This window comes from Carcharhinus amblyrhynchos, unplaced genomic scaffold (genome assembly GCF_965287045.1).
Source record: "Carcharhinus amblyrhynchos unplaced genomic scaffold, sCarAmb.v2.hapA chromosome_102, whole genome shotgun sequence".
In the NCBI taxonomy this organism is placed as follows: Eukaryota; Metazoa; Chordata; class Chondrichthyes; order Carcharhiniformes; family Carcharhinidae; genus Carcharhinus; species Carcharhinus amblyrhynchos.
This window is the reverse complement of record NW_027649842.1, coordinates 576,861-590,925: the sequence shown is the minus strand read 5'-3', so window position 1 is coordinate 590,925 and position 14,065 is coordinate 576,861. Positions and strand designations below refer to the sequence as shown.

Sequence of the window (14,065 nt, the reverse complement as noted above, 5' to 3'; positions counted from 1 at the left end):
GTAGTGGAGGGAGTGAATGTTTGACGTTAGCGTATCGATTGACTGGGGCTGCTTTGTCCTGGATGACGTTGAGCTTCTTGAGTATTGTTGGAGCTTCACTCATCCAGGCAAGTGGGAAATATTCCATCACATTCCTGATTTGTGTCCTTGTGGATGGTGGACAGGCTCTGGGGCGTGAGGAGGTGAGTTACTTCTGACCTGCTCTGGTAACCATATTGATATGGCTGGGTCCCATTCAGTTTCTGGTCAGTGGTAACCCTCAGGATGTTGATAGGTAATGCCATTGAATGTCAAGGGGCAATGATTAGATTCTCTCCTGTCATAGATGGTCATTGCCGGGCACTTGTGTGGCACGAATGTTACTTGATGATGGATATGCTTTTTTCATTCATTCATGGGACATGGGTGTCGCTGGCTGGCCAGCATTTATTGCCCATCCCAAGTTGCCCTTGGAGGGCAATTGAGAGTCAACTACTTGCTGTGGCTCTGGATCATATGCAAGCCAGACCAGGGTAAGGACAACAGACTTCCTTCCCTAATGGACATTAGTGAACCAGATGGGTTTTTCTGACAATCCTCAATGGTCATCAGTAGATTCTTAATTCCAGATATCTTTTACCAAATTCAAATTCCATGTGATGGGATTCAAACCAGGGTCCCCCAGAACATTAGCTGAGTTTCTGGATTAATAGTCGAGTGACAATACCACCAGGCCATCACCTCTCCTTGGCTGCTGCACTGTCCGCATTTATTGAACACCAAGATGAGTGTTTAATTTAAGAAATCAAGGTGCTGCCACATGATCGATGGGTTGCAAGAGGGAGATCAAACAAATGAGATCTGTTTTCCTTAGAATTTAGAAGGTTGAGAGGTGATCTGATAGAAGTCTTCAAGGTACGAACAGGAACGGACAGGGTAGATAAAGATAACAAAAGTAGAAAATGCTGGAAAATCTCAGCAGGTCTGACAGCAGGTCTCCCTCCACTGATGCTGTCAGACCTGCTGAGATTTTCCAGCTTTTTCTGTTAGTGTTTCAGATTCCAGCATCCACAATAATTTGCTTTGGATTAAGATAATACTGTTTCCATTGGTTGGAGGTTCTAGGACTAGGGGAGCAGAGTGTAAAAATCAGGACTCGACTGTTCAAAGAAAGATGTTAAGAAGCACTTCTACACACAAAGGGTGACAGAGATTTGGAACTTTCTTCCACAAATGGCAGTTGATGATCGATCAGATGCTAATTTTAAATCTGAGAGAGATAATTTTTTGCTATTAAGAGATGAGGACCAAAGGCAGGGATATGGACTGAGAGTGCAGATCAGCCTGGATCTCACTGAGTGGTCGAGGGGTTGAATGGCCTCCTGCTGTCCCTATGTGATAGTGGGTTGAACCCAGTCTGTCAGCTGCAGACGGTGTCGCAATTAGGCTGATGCTGTTGGCCTTAGCGTCCAGGCGTTGGGAGACAGGAAGAAGTAGGATCAGCTATGATGTGTTAGCTTCCCTGACGCTTCATGCCAAGGGCAGAAAGTGCCTCGAGATCAAAGTAAAGCACATGGCGGAGACCTGAAAGCAAAGAGTAAATGTTTCAAGGGAACCTGACTCTCCTCTTCAGGAAGAGTCACGTGAACTCGAGGCGGTAACCCTTTGTGCTGCTCTCTCTACAGAGGCTGCCGGATCGGCAGAGTCCATCCAGCCCTTCCTGTTTTTTGTTTCAGAATGTTTCTCTCCTGGAAGGAGGGAATCCGACACAGTGGCTGAGGTTTTCCAACCCTTCCTACAGCAGGATGATGCGGCTCCACTGATGGCGATATTCCCTCCTCCTCCACTCTCCTGCTGCGCACATTATAGAGGGAGCTTTACTCTGTATTTAACCCTGTGCTGTACCTGTCCTGGGGGTGTTTGATGGGGGACAGTGTAGAGGGAGCTTTACTCTGTATCGAACCCCATGCTGTACCTGTCCTGGGAGTGTTTGATGGGGGACAGTGTAGAGGGAGCTTTACTCTGTATCTAACCCCGTGCTGTACCTATCCTGGGAGTGTTTAATGGGGGACAGTGTAGAGGGAGCTTTACTCTGTATCTAACCCCGTGCTGTACCTGTCCTGGAAGTGTTTGATGGGGGACAGTGTAGAGGGAGCTTTACTCTGTATCTAACCCTGTGCTGTCCCTGTCCTGGGAGTGTTTGATGGGGACAGTGTAGAGGGAGCTTTACTCTGTATCTAACCCCGTGCTGTACCTGTCCTGGGAGTGTTTGATGGGGGGACAGTGTAGAGGGAGCTTTACTCTGTATCTAACTCCGTGCTGTACCTGACCTGGGAGTGTTTGATGGGGGGACAGTGTAGAGGGAGCTTTACTCTGTATCTAACCCCGTGCTGTACCTGTCCTGGGAGTGTTTGATGGGGGGACGGTGTAGAGGGAGCTTTACTCTGTATTGAACTGACCCGTACCCCATTGGCTTCAGGTTCTGGAGAGCCAGGGTAATGCAGAGAGACAATAAAATGAAGAGAAAGTCTGTCAAGATGTGAACCTTTCACCATTTGATATGGAGAATGACTGCCTATGAGGTGACTTTGATGCAGACAAAAGACCAGTTTCACAGCATGAACAATTCCCTCAAAATCGTTAATGTCTACACTCAATATCAAAATTATTGTTCATAGTACAATCTGTCAAAGAGCTGAATTGTTACTAACTTTGAATATCCTCAAATTGGCTTTTAATGACTACCTCATTGGTCTGCTCTCACTCCATGATCCTGGCAGGTTTTGCTTTCTCCTGTGTGTTTTGTGGACAGCTTCAGCAAGGGTATTAATTTACAACCATTAAACCAGGGGCTGCTCCTGGCTGGCCTTCGTCTCTCTGCTTTGTCGTGCTGCGCATAATTCATTACCTTTCTCTTGCCTTATCCATTCAAGGCATTTTGCACTGTCCATCAGTCAGTCCATCCCTCCGTCCGTCAGACAGTCAATCAGTCCGTCCCTCTGTCCGTCAGTCAGTCCGTCCGTCTCTCCGTCAGTCAGTCCGTCCGTCTCTCCATCCGTCAGTCCGTCCGTCCATCCCTCCATCCGTCAGTCAGTCCACCCGTCCCTCCGTCCTTCTGTCTCTCCATCCATCCACCTGTCCGTCCGTCTCTCAGTCCGTCTGTCCATCTGTCAGTCCCTCCATCTGTCAGTCCCTCAGTCCGTCCGTCCCTCAGTCCATCCATCCACCTGTCCACCCCGCAGTCCGTCCTTCCGTCCGTCAGTCTGTCCCTCTGTCCATCAGTCTGTCCATCCGTCCATCCCTTCATCAGTCTGTCCCTCCATCCCTTCATCAGTCCGTCCGTCAGTCTATCTATCAGTCCGTCCCTCCGTCACTGATTTAAGCTACTAAGGATATGGCTAAGTTGGGGAAGGTTGGAAGGGAGATAATTTGCTTTAATCATGGAAACAGCACCCTGGGATAAGGACTGTTGTCTGAGGAGAGATTTGTTTTCTATTCTGCAGAGTACCGATTGTAAATGGTTGCAATTTCCTTGCCCAGCATGCTGAGTGGCTGCTCAGTCTGTTCAAAGCTATGGAAGAGAGATTTTTGGACAAACTGAGGAGCATCAAAGGATATGGTGACAGTATGAGAATGTAGAGTCAGGGTCAGATCAGTCGTCACCACACTGAATGGTGGAGCAGGCTTGAGGGGCTGAATGGCCTCCTCCTGTTCCTATTATGTGCGCTCTTATCACAGCGGAGACCAATCTGGTTCAAGGGCAGGGGAAGGACAGCAGTGCAGGGAAGGCAATGGTGTGGTGGTATTGTCACTGGACTAGTATTTCAAAGACCCAGGGTAATGTTCTGGGGACCCGGCTTTGAATCCCACCACAGCAGATAGTGAAATTTTAATTTGACAAAAAGTCTGGAATTAAAGATCTCACGGTGACCATGAAACCACCATTGATTGTTGTAAAAACCCATCTCGTTCACTAATGTCCTTTTGGGAAGGAAATCTGCTGACCTTATCCAGTCTGGCCTACATAATTGATTTCTTAATGTCAAGCGTATTGGTATATAGTGAAAAGTATCATTTCTTGTGCACTACACAAAGTATACCGTTCATAGAATACATAGGGGAGAAGGAAAGGAGAGAGTGCAGAATGTCGTGTTACAGTCACAGCGAGGGTGTAGCGAAAAATCAACTTAATGCGAGGTAGGTCCATTCAAAAGTCTGACAGCAGCAGGGAAGAAGCTGTTCTTGAGTTGGTTGGTACGGGACCTCAGACTTTTGTATCTTTTTCCCGGTGGAAGAAAATGGAACAGAGAATGTCCGGCGTGTGTGGGGGTCCTTAATTATGCTGGCTGCTTTTCCGAGGCAGTGGGAAGTGTAGACAGAGTCAATGGATGGGAGGCTGGTTTGTGTGGTGGATTGGAATGCATTCATGTGACTCTGGGCCCACAGTGACGTGGTTGATTCTCAACAGCCCCTCTGAAGTGGAGGGCAGTTAGGGATGGGCAATAAATGCTGGCCCAGCCAGCAACACCCACATCCCCTAAATAAATAGAAATAACCAACTCCGCCTGCCCATCGAATAACTGTCCAAACCTCACCATTCAGGTTCAGACATGTTAGACAGGGAAGATACCAGAAGAGGAGTAAGCATCTTCTGGTACTCATCACCCCCCCCACTCAGTGAAAATCACAGACAACACAAAAAATAGCTGGATTTGGGGAGAGTGTAGAAGGTTGTCAGAGAATACAGTGGAACATAGATCAGCTGCAGATATGGGTGGAGAAATGGCAGATGGAGTTTAATCTGGGCAAGTGTGAGATGCTGCACTTTGGGATGTTAAGGGTAAGTATACAGTTAATGGCAGGACCCTGAACAGCACTGATGTACAGCGGGATCTTGGGGTTCAAGTCCAGAGCTCTGTGAAAGAAGCCACACAAGTAGATCGGGTGGGAACGAAGGGTATGACACGCTTGCCTTTACTGGTCAGGGCGCTGAGTGCGAGAGTTAGGATATCACGTTGCAGCTTTATAAAACTTTGGTGAGGCTGCGCTTAGAGAATTGCATTCAATTCTGGTTGCCACATTACAGGAAGGATGTGGAGGCTTTGGAGAGGGTGCAGAAGAGGCTTACCAGGATGCTGGATTAGAGGATTTGAGCTATAAGGAGAGGCTGGAAAAGTAGGGTTGTTTTCTCTGGAGCAGCGGAGGGTGAGGGGAGACCTGATAGAAATGTATAAAATGATGAGGGGCATCGATAGTGTTGACAGTCAGAATCTTTTCCCCAGAGTTGAAATGTCTAATACTAGGGGGCACGTGGTTAAGGTGAGAGGGGGAAAGTTCAGAGGAAATGTGAGGGGTAGGTTTTTTACAGAGTGGCAGGTGTCTGGAACGTGCTGCCAGGGGGTGGTGATGGAGGCAGATACAATGGGGGCGTTTAAGGGGCTTTTAAATAAGCACAGGGATATGCAAGGAACAGAGGGATATGGAGCAAGGACAGGGAACAGGGATTAGTTTAATTTGGCCTCATGTTTGGCACAACATGGTGGGCCGAAGGGCCTGTTCCTGAGCTGTGATGGGCCGAAGGGCCTGTTCCTGAGCTGCGATGGGCCGAAGGGCCTGTTCCTGTGCTGTAACGGGCCGAAGGGCCTGTTCCTGTGCTGTAACGGGCCGAAGGGCCTGTTCCTGTGCTGTAACGGGCCGAAGGGCCTGTTCCTGTGCTGTAACGGGCCGAAGGGCCTGTTCCTGTGCTGTAACGGGCCGAAGGGCCTGTTCCTGTACTGTAACGGGCAGAAGGGCCTGTTCCTGTGCTGTAACGGGCCGAGGGGCCTGTTCCTGTGCTGTAACGGGCCGAAGGGCCTGTTCCTGTGCTGTAACGGGCCGAAGGGCCTGTTCCTGTGCTGTAACGGGCCGAAGGGCCTGTTCCTGTGCTGTAACGGGCCGAAGGGCCTGTTCCTGTGCTGTAACGGGCCGAAGGGCCTGTTCCTGTGCTGTAACGGGCCGAAGGGCCTGTTCCTGTGCTGTAACGGGCCGAAGGGCCTGTTCCTGTGCTGTAACGGGCCGAAGGGCCTGTTCCTGTGCTGTAACGGGCAGAAGGGCCTGTTCCTGTGCTGTAACGGGCAGAAGGGCCTGTTCCTGTGCTGTAACGGGCCGAAGGGCCTGTTCCTGTGCTGTAACGGGCCGAAGGGTCTGTTCCTGTACTGTAACGGGCCGAAGGGCCTGTTCCTGTACAGTAACGGGCCGAAGGGCCTGTTCCTGTGTTGTAACGGGCCGAAGGGCCTGTTCCTGTGCTGTAACGGGCCGAAGGGCCTGTTCCTGTACTGTAACGGGCCGAAGGGCCTGTTCCTGTGTTGTAACGGGCCAAAGGGCCTATTCCTGTACTGTAACGGGCCGAAGGGCCTGTTCCTGTGTTGTAACGGGCCGAAGGGCCTGTTCCTGTGTTGTAACGGGCCGAAGGGCCTATTCCTGTACTGTAACGGGCCGAAGGGCCTGTTCCTGTGTTGTAACGGGCCGAAGGGCCTGTTCCTGTACTGTAACGGGCCGAAGGGCCTATTCCTGTACTGTAACGGGCCGAAGGGCCTGTTCCTGTGCTGTGATGTTCTGGGCTCTATCACGATAAGCATGGGTGGGGTAGGGAAGGAGTGAGGGCTGGGTGAGATAGAATGATCAGTTAATGAATACGAAACGCAGTGGTGGGGGTTCAGGGTTTTTCAGCCCTGTGATCAAGCTGCTGGAACTGGGGCTGTTTCTCGCAAGCGTGCACATAATTGAATGACGCTGGGAGACTGCCTACAGCAAGTAGAGGATGAACAGGCCAATTTGAATGGTTCAATATCAGCATTCTATCTTTGAGGTTTACGCTGATCCAGCATGACAGTCTCAATTCTGAGCTCCAATTAGGAGTGGCTGCGATTTCTACGCTGGCTCCTGTCCTGACTGCCTAGCCTGGAGTGGCAGTGATACCACTGTGAAACTACGATGTGTTCCCCACACCCCCCTGCACTCCCTCCTCCACAAAGCAAGAACGCGGGGCACGAAGCTCTCACTGCACCCACGATTCTACACGTCCTAAATTAAATGAGATATCGAGCACACATTCAGCAAGCAGTCAGGTTGGCAGAGCAGACTCAGATCTTAGCAATGCACAACACTGCTAATTGGTCTCTCAGACCCTTGCAGGCCCTGGATACAGTGATACACTGACGCCCATTCACAGCACAGACACTGGATACAGTGATACACTGGCCCCCATTCCCAGCACCTACACACAGGATACAGTGACCTCCATTCCCAGTACACAGGCTGGATACACTGATACAATGACCACTCCCCCCCCCCTCCTCAATTCCCAACACACACACTGGATACGGTGATAGTGACCCCAATTCCCAGCACACACAATGAATACAGTGATACATTCCGGTACTCCTGATGGGATTATCTGGCTCCAGATGTAAGTATAATTGTGAATGTCGTTCTAAACGTCTGTCAGCTACAAGGAAGATAGACAGTGTACTCAGAAGAAAGTACTGCAAATCTGAAACAATCCCAGTAACTGTGTTCCTCTCCTCTCGTGAAGGTGCTGATTCTTGTGGGAACAGTTCCATAGAAACACAGAAAATAGGAGCAGGAGGAAGCCATTCATTCTTCAAACCTACCCCGCCATTCATTACGATCATGGCTGATCCTCTCTCCTAAGCCCGCATTCTCCCCACTCTCATCTTTCAAGCCTAGGAATCGATTCTTCTTATTATATTGTGACCTGTCCACTGCAGCCTCCTGTGGGAGAAAATTCCACACATTCACCACCCTCTGAGTGAAGAAGTTTCTCCTTATCTGAGTCCTACCCTATATCCTGAGACTGTGACCCCTTGACCTAGATCCCCAGCCAGAGGAAACAACATCCCTGCATCCAGCCTGTCCAGCCCAAGTGAGAATTTTATACATTTCAATGAGATCTCTTCTCCTTCTTCTAAATTCCAGTGAATACAGGCCCAGTCAGCCCAAATTCTCTCCTTATGACAATCCCGCTATCTCGGGAATAAGGCTGGTGAACCTTTGCTGCACTCCTTCTGTGTCAAGTATGTCATTTCTTAAATGTTCTGACGAAGGAGCAGTATTCCGAAAGCTTGTGCTTTCAAATAAACCTGTTGGACTATAATGTGGTGTCGTGTAACCTCTCATCTTTCTTAGATAAGAATTTATTTTATTTATTTCTTAGTCACAAGTAAGTTTACATTAACACTGCAATGAAGTTACTGTGAAAATCCCCTAGTTGTCACACTCTGGCGCTTGTTTGGGTACACTGAGGGAGAACTTAGCCCAGGCAATGCACCTGACCAGTATGTCTTTCAGACTGAGAGAGGAAACCGGAGCAAACCCAAGCAGACAGGGGAGAACATACAAACTCCACACAGACAGCAACCCAAGCCGGGAATCAAACATGGCTCCCAGGCGTTGTGAGGCAGCAGTGCAACTGTGCCACCGTACCACCCTAAAGGAGACCAAAACTGCACACAATACTCCAGGTGTGATCGCATCAAGATCCTTGTACAGCCTGCAGTAAGAAATCCTTGCTCCTGTATTCAAGTCCTTTTGTAATGATGGCCAACATACCATTTGCTTTCCTAACTGCTCACTGTATCTGCATGCTATCATTCAGTGGCTGGTGTACAAAGATATCCAGGTCCCTTTGTACATCAACATTTTCCAATCTATCAGCATTTCAATAATGCTCAATCATTCTGTTTCTCCAAAATGGATAACTTCACGTATGGAATCAAATCATAGAAGCCCTAACTGCAGAAAGAGGCTATTTGGCCCATCGAATCTGCACCAACTCTACGAAAGAGCATCTTACGTAGGCCTTGCCCTGTAAACATGCACATTTAGCACAGCCAATCCACCTAACCTGCACATCTTTGGAGCGTGGGAGGAAACCAGAGCACCCAGAGGAAACCCGGGCAGAACATGCAAACCCCACACCATCATCTAAGGCTGGAACTGAACCTAGGTCCCTGGTGCTGAGGCAGCAGTGCTAATCACTGTGCTGTCCCACACAGATGTCCCATTACAGTGCACCTGCCAGTCCAGTCCAGTCACTCAACTTGTCTAACTCACCTTGAAGCCTTCACAGGCAATCCTTCAGCACCTAAGATAGAAACACAGAAACCAGAAGCAGGAGGAGGCCATGTGGCTCTTCAAGCTCACTCTGCCATTCATTTTGACCATGGCTGATCAACAAATTTAATATCCTGATGCCCCCCTCCCTCCATATCCCTCGATCCCTTTAACCCCAACGGCAATATCTAATTTCTGGAAATCACACAACGTTTTGGCCTCAGCTGTGAATTCCACACATTCATCGCCCTTTGGGTGAAGAAATTTCTCCTCACCTCAGTCCTAAGAGGTTTATCCCTCATCCAGGGACCATTCCTATCAGCTCGCTGAGAGGTCTCCATTGCTCAGATCCTCCACCGCTAGGTTCTTGTCCTGTTCTTCAAACTGCCCGCTGATCCCTTCCCTCCCCGCCTCCACTTTGCCTTTCACATGTCCTGCAGTGCAATGATTAACTGCTGCTGCATTGATAAGGTGAAGAACACACCCTTGTTATATAATTTCAGCTCCTGCTGCCTACATTCCAGAGGGCAGACCATGGCTCACTGTTCAAACAGATAAGACTTCTCTCTCAGTCCCCAGCCGTGACAGAGCAGTTTTCCTGTAGTCAGAGCCAAAGCAGCGTATGTAATGCCTGATCATTGTTACTCCATTGAACAGAGGGCCAGGTAATGAATCAGTATCACTCTAAGCTTCAGGTTTTAAGTCTGTGCACCAGGTTGGAATCAAGGTTAAGCCTCTAGTGTGATATTTATGGAGCGTTGTTCTACGAAGGATAGATATCATTCTTCGGATTAGAGATTTACACAGGGCCCTATCAGCTTCTTAAAGTGGACCCTGAAGGTCCCATCGTGTTGTTAGACACAGCACAGCAGCACTTTCCTCAGCCAACCAGCAGTAACTGACTTTATAGAATGGCAGCCTGCTGTATTGCAGAAAGATACTGCAGCTCAGTGTTAGCTACAGGAATGTTTGCATTCAATGCTCCTGGGTTTTATAGGATCCTTACTCTGCAAGAGGCCATTCGGCCCATCAAGCTCAACCCAGGCCCTATCCCTGTAATCCCATGTATTTACCCTGCTAATCCCCCTGACATAAGGATCAATTTAGCGTGGCCAATCCACTTAACCAGCACATCTTTCGGACTGTGGGAGGAAACTACAGCACCCGGAGGAAACCCACGCAGACACGGGGAGAATGTGCAAACTCCACACAAACAGTCACCAAAGGCCAGGATTGACCGGAGTCCCTGGCGCCACGAGGCACCATGCAGGATGTAACCTCAGCACTTGTATCAAACTGTCGTGTGTGCTGTGGAGGCATCGTATCAGCCATGATCAAATGGTGGAGTGAACCCGATGGGCCAAACAGCCTAATTCTGCTCCTTATGAACTTATGGAGATAACCGGGTTACACACCAAACGTAGATGCTGCTCTTGAAAGTTGGGTAATGACTAGAGAAAGGCAGGTGGAGCAGCACTGACCCCCCTGACACATCACAGGAGCCGGCAGCATTAGGAGCAATCAAAGACACTCAGCAAAACCATTCCTGCATCGTACCAGTAATAGCAGTCTCCGAGTGGACGAGGCAAGGAAAGGGATGGTCTGGTGAAGTAATCACTGCTGCATGATTAGTTCCCGAGACTCAGCTCTCCGGCCTCAGATTCAACCAGATTTCCACGAACTATCATCATTCTCTGAGCCCAGAGTCCTAGCCATTGAGGAGACACCTAACCTCAGCCACCACAGACCGTCTCTTGGCTCCTATCTCTCCTCATGGCCTATCTCTCAGTCCCTACCTCTCCCCCTGCCCTGTCCCTTGGTCCCTGTCTCTCCTCATGGCCTGTTTCTCGGTCCCTGTCTCTCGGCTCCTATCTCTCCTCATGGCCTGTCTCTCTGTCCCCGCCTCTCCCCCTAGCCTGTCTCTCGGTCTCTGTCTCTCCCCATGGCCTGTCCCTCGGTCCCTGCCTCTCCCCATGGCCTGTCTCTGGCTGTGTCTCTCTGTGCGGCCAGTCTCTCGGCTCCTATCTCTCCTCAGGATGTGTTTCTGGACCCTGCCTCTCCCCCCGTGGCCTGCTCCTCAGTCCCTGCCTGTCACCATGGCCTGTCTCTGACCGTGTCTCTCCCCGCGGCCAGTCTCTCGGCTCCTATCTCTCCCCACAGCCTCTTTCTGGACCCTGCCTCTCCCTGTCAGCTGCTGAAACCTTCGGCCACATCAGTCACTTTTGTGAACAAAGCCCAGTCCATCACTCAAACCAGCATCCCATCCACTGACTCTGCCCACACTTCCCGCTGCCTCGACAAAGCAACCAGCATAATTAAGGAGCCCATGCATAGAAGGCGGACATTCTCTCTTCCACCTTCTTCCATTGGGAAAAAGATACAAAAGTCTGAGGTCACATGCCAACCAACTCAAGAACACTTCTTCCCTGCTGCTGTCAGACTTTTGAATGGACCTACCTTGCATTAAGTTGATCTTTCTCTACACCCTCGCTATGACATTACATTCTGCACCCTCTCCTTTTCTTCTTTATGAATGGTCTGTTTTGTTTCTAACATGCAAGAAACAATACTTTTCACTGTATCCCAATTCATGTAACAATAATAAATCAGTCACTTCCAGGTCACCGTATCTATCTCTCCTGACTGCTCCCTGCATTTGCTCTCTGTACACTTCAGTTCATCCAAAACTCTGTTGCCTCTCTCCCACTGCCATCACTCACCTCTGTGAGCTGACTGATACCGAGTCCCACTGGCATGACATTCCCCCACCCCGTTCCCCCCATGCTGGCCAATCAACACTGGCGAGCCTTGTCACCCCCATGTTTAAATCCCTTTGAGAGCCGAATTTACAATGGGAGAATGAAGCAGGGCGTACCCTGTGGGTGGCCGTGAACTGAGAGACAGCAAAGCTGGATCAGTCTCTCAATTAGGTCACAGGCAGGAAGAAGGGGAAAGCCAACTCTGACTGACTTGTCACAATAGACGCAACGTTACATGAGTCAGGTATGATTCACAAGCTGGTGTGAAGACTGGGACGGAATGTGATTACCTGCACTTCTTCAGGAGCGCACACCTGTCTGTCCATCTCAATGCAGGCAGAAGCTTGAACAGCCGAGACTGGGGCACGAGGCACTTGCAAGCAGCTGCCTGCCTGAGACCTCGCCCGCTGCTTCTGAGCACTCCCAGATCAGGCCAGCCAAGGGGGAGCCGGCTGTTTATCTGCCCTGTGTACTCTTAAACGTCTACAGCTCCCTGACCTTTCACCCTATCCGCCTCCAACATTCCACGCAGTCTTATCCTGCCAGGTGAGAGGTTATACCCAGTTACCGCCTGCCACTGGCATTGTCACTGAGCTAGTAATACAGAGAGCCAGGGTAAGGCTCTGGGACCTCACCATGGCAATGGCAAAATTAGAATTCACTCAAAATTAAAACTTTAAACGGTGACTGTCAAGACCCATCTGGTTCACTCATGTCCCCATTAGGGGAGGAAATCTGCCATCCTTATCCGGTCTGGCCTACGTGTGACTCTAGCTCCCTGGCACGGCAATGGGAAGGGATGGGCAATAACCCTAATGCTAGCCCAGCCAGCACCGCTCACATCCCATGTGAAACACGTAATGAAATAGTACTGCAGCAGCACACTGGCTGTGATACTGGAGTGCTGATTTCCTTCCCTATAAGGGAACCAGATGGTTTCTGAGGACAGCGCTGGTGGTTTGGACTGCTTTCTAGTAAATACATGTAGAATTAGATTTGAATTCACCAGCTGTCGCTGAATTAGCAGCCGAGAGAGGTAACTACCAGGTCACCAGCTAAAGTGAAAGGTGCTTTCGAAATTCTGTGCTTTCTTCATCAGCGCACCACACAATAATGAATCAATCAATCCCTTTGTCTGCTGCTCTGATACATTCTCCGTCAACAATCTCATCCTCCAGGTGACACACCTCACCTTCCTCCCACTCTCTACGAGCCTGGCCCAACCCTAGCAGCATGGAACTCAGTATAAGCTCACCCTCCCGCCCCTCCAACTCTGCCAGACGTGCTGGTGTCCTGCACATGACTCACTTCTCTCAGCAAACAACAGAAACTGAATCAGTAGCTCACTGCTCTACAGGGCAAGTCACTGGATTAATCACTGTACACCACCCACAGGATTCACATATATAGAATATATGTAAATATATAGAACGCATACAGTGCAGAAAGAGGCCATTCAGCCCATCAAGGCTGCACCAACTTTCCAACAGAGCATTCTACTCGTGTTCAAATTTCCATTCCATTCCGTAACCCTCTACATTTACCATGGCTAATCTGCACATCTTAGGACACTAAGGGCAATTTAGCACGGCCAATTCACCTAACCTACATATCTTTGGACACTAAGGGGCAATTTAGCATGGCCAATCCACCTAACCAGCACATCTTTGGACACTAAGGGGCAATTTAGCATGGCCAATCCACATAATCTAGATATCTTTGGACACTAAGGGACAATTTAGCATGGCCAATCCACCTAACCTGCAGATCTTCAGACACTAAGGAGCAGTTTCCATCGCTTACCCATTGGCGGCTGTGTCTTCAGCTTCCTGAGATGCCCCCCCAGCTCTGGAATTCCCTCCCTAAACCTCTCCTCCCTTTTCTTTCTTGTCCTTAAAGACACTCCTTAAAACTACCTACCTCTTGGACCAAGTTTTCAGTCAGCTAGCTGAATAGCTCCCACCACAGCTCTGTGTCACCTTGTGTTCAGGGCTCGAATGTGAAGGGACATGGGCCGTATAAGTACGTTGAAGGTGCTGTATAAGTTCGAGTTGCAGTTTTAAATATGTAATCGAGGCTGACACTCCAGTGCAGCAATGGCGAGTGGCACTCTGATGAGTCATGAAAACAGCATTTTGAAAGCAATCTGCATTTCCAACATCCGAAGACATGTTGGTGACAATGAGACATTCTGCAGAAGACAGAACTCCACA

The 14,065-nt window shown here is 49.4% G+C and overlaps 1 protein-coding gene across 9 annotated transcripts in view; it reads right to left on the bottom strand.

The window, feature by feature from the left end:
• LOC145338588 (cyclin-dependent kinase 17-like) overlaps nt 1-14,065 on the bottom strand; it is a 93,066-nt gene that overhangs the window by 68,016 nt on the left and 10,985 nt on the right. For 4 of the 9 annotated variants that reach the window (XM_080182939.1, XM_080182947.1, XM_080182948.1 and 1 more), the window contains exon 1: nt 9,369-9,722. The exons of 2 other annotated variants lie outside the window; for them this stretch is intronic. In XM_080182939.1, coding sequence (XP_080039065.1) covers nt 9,369-9,434 — 66 coding nt within the window. In that variant the 5' untranslated portion in view covers nt 9,435-9,722. Of the gene's footprint in view, nt 1-9,368; nt 9,724-14,065 lie in introns of those variants that run through there. 3 more of the 9 variants (XM_080182940.1, XM_080182945.1, XM_080182946.1) reach the window with 1 other exon arrangement.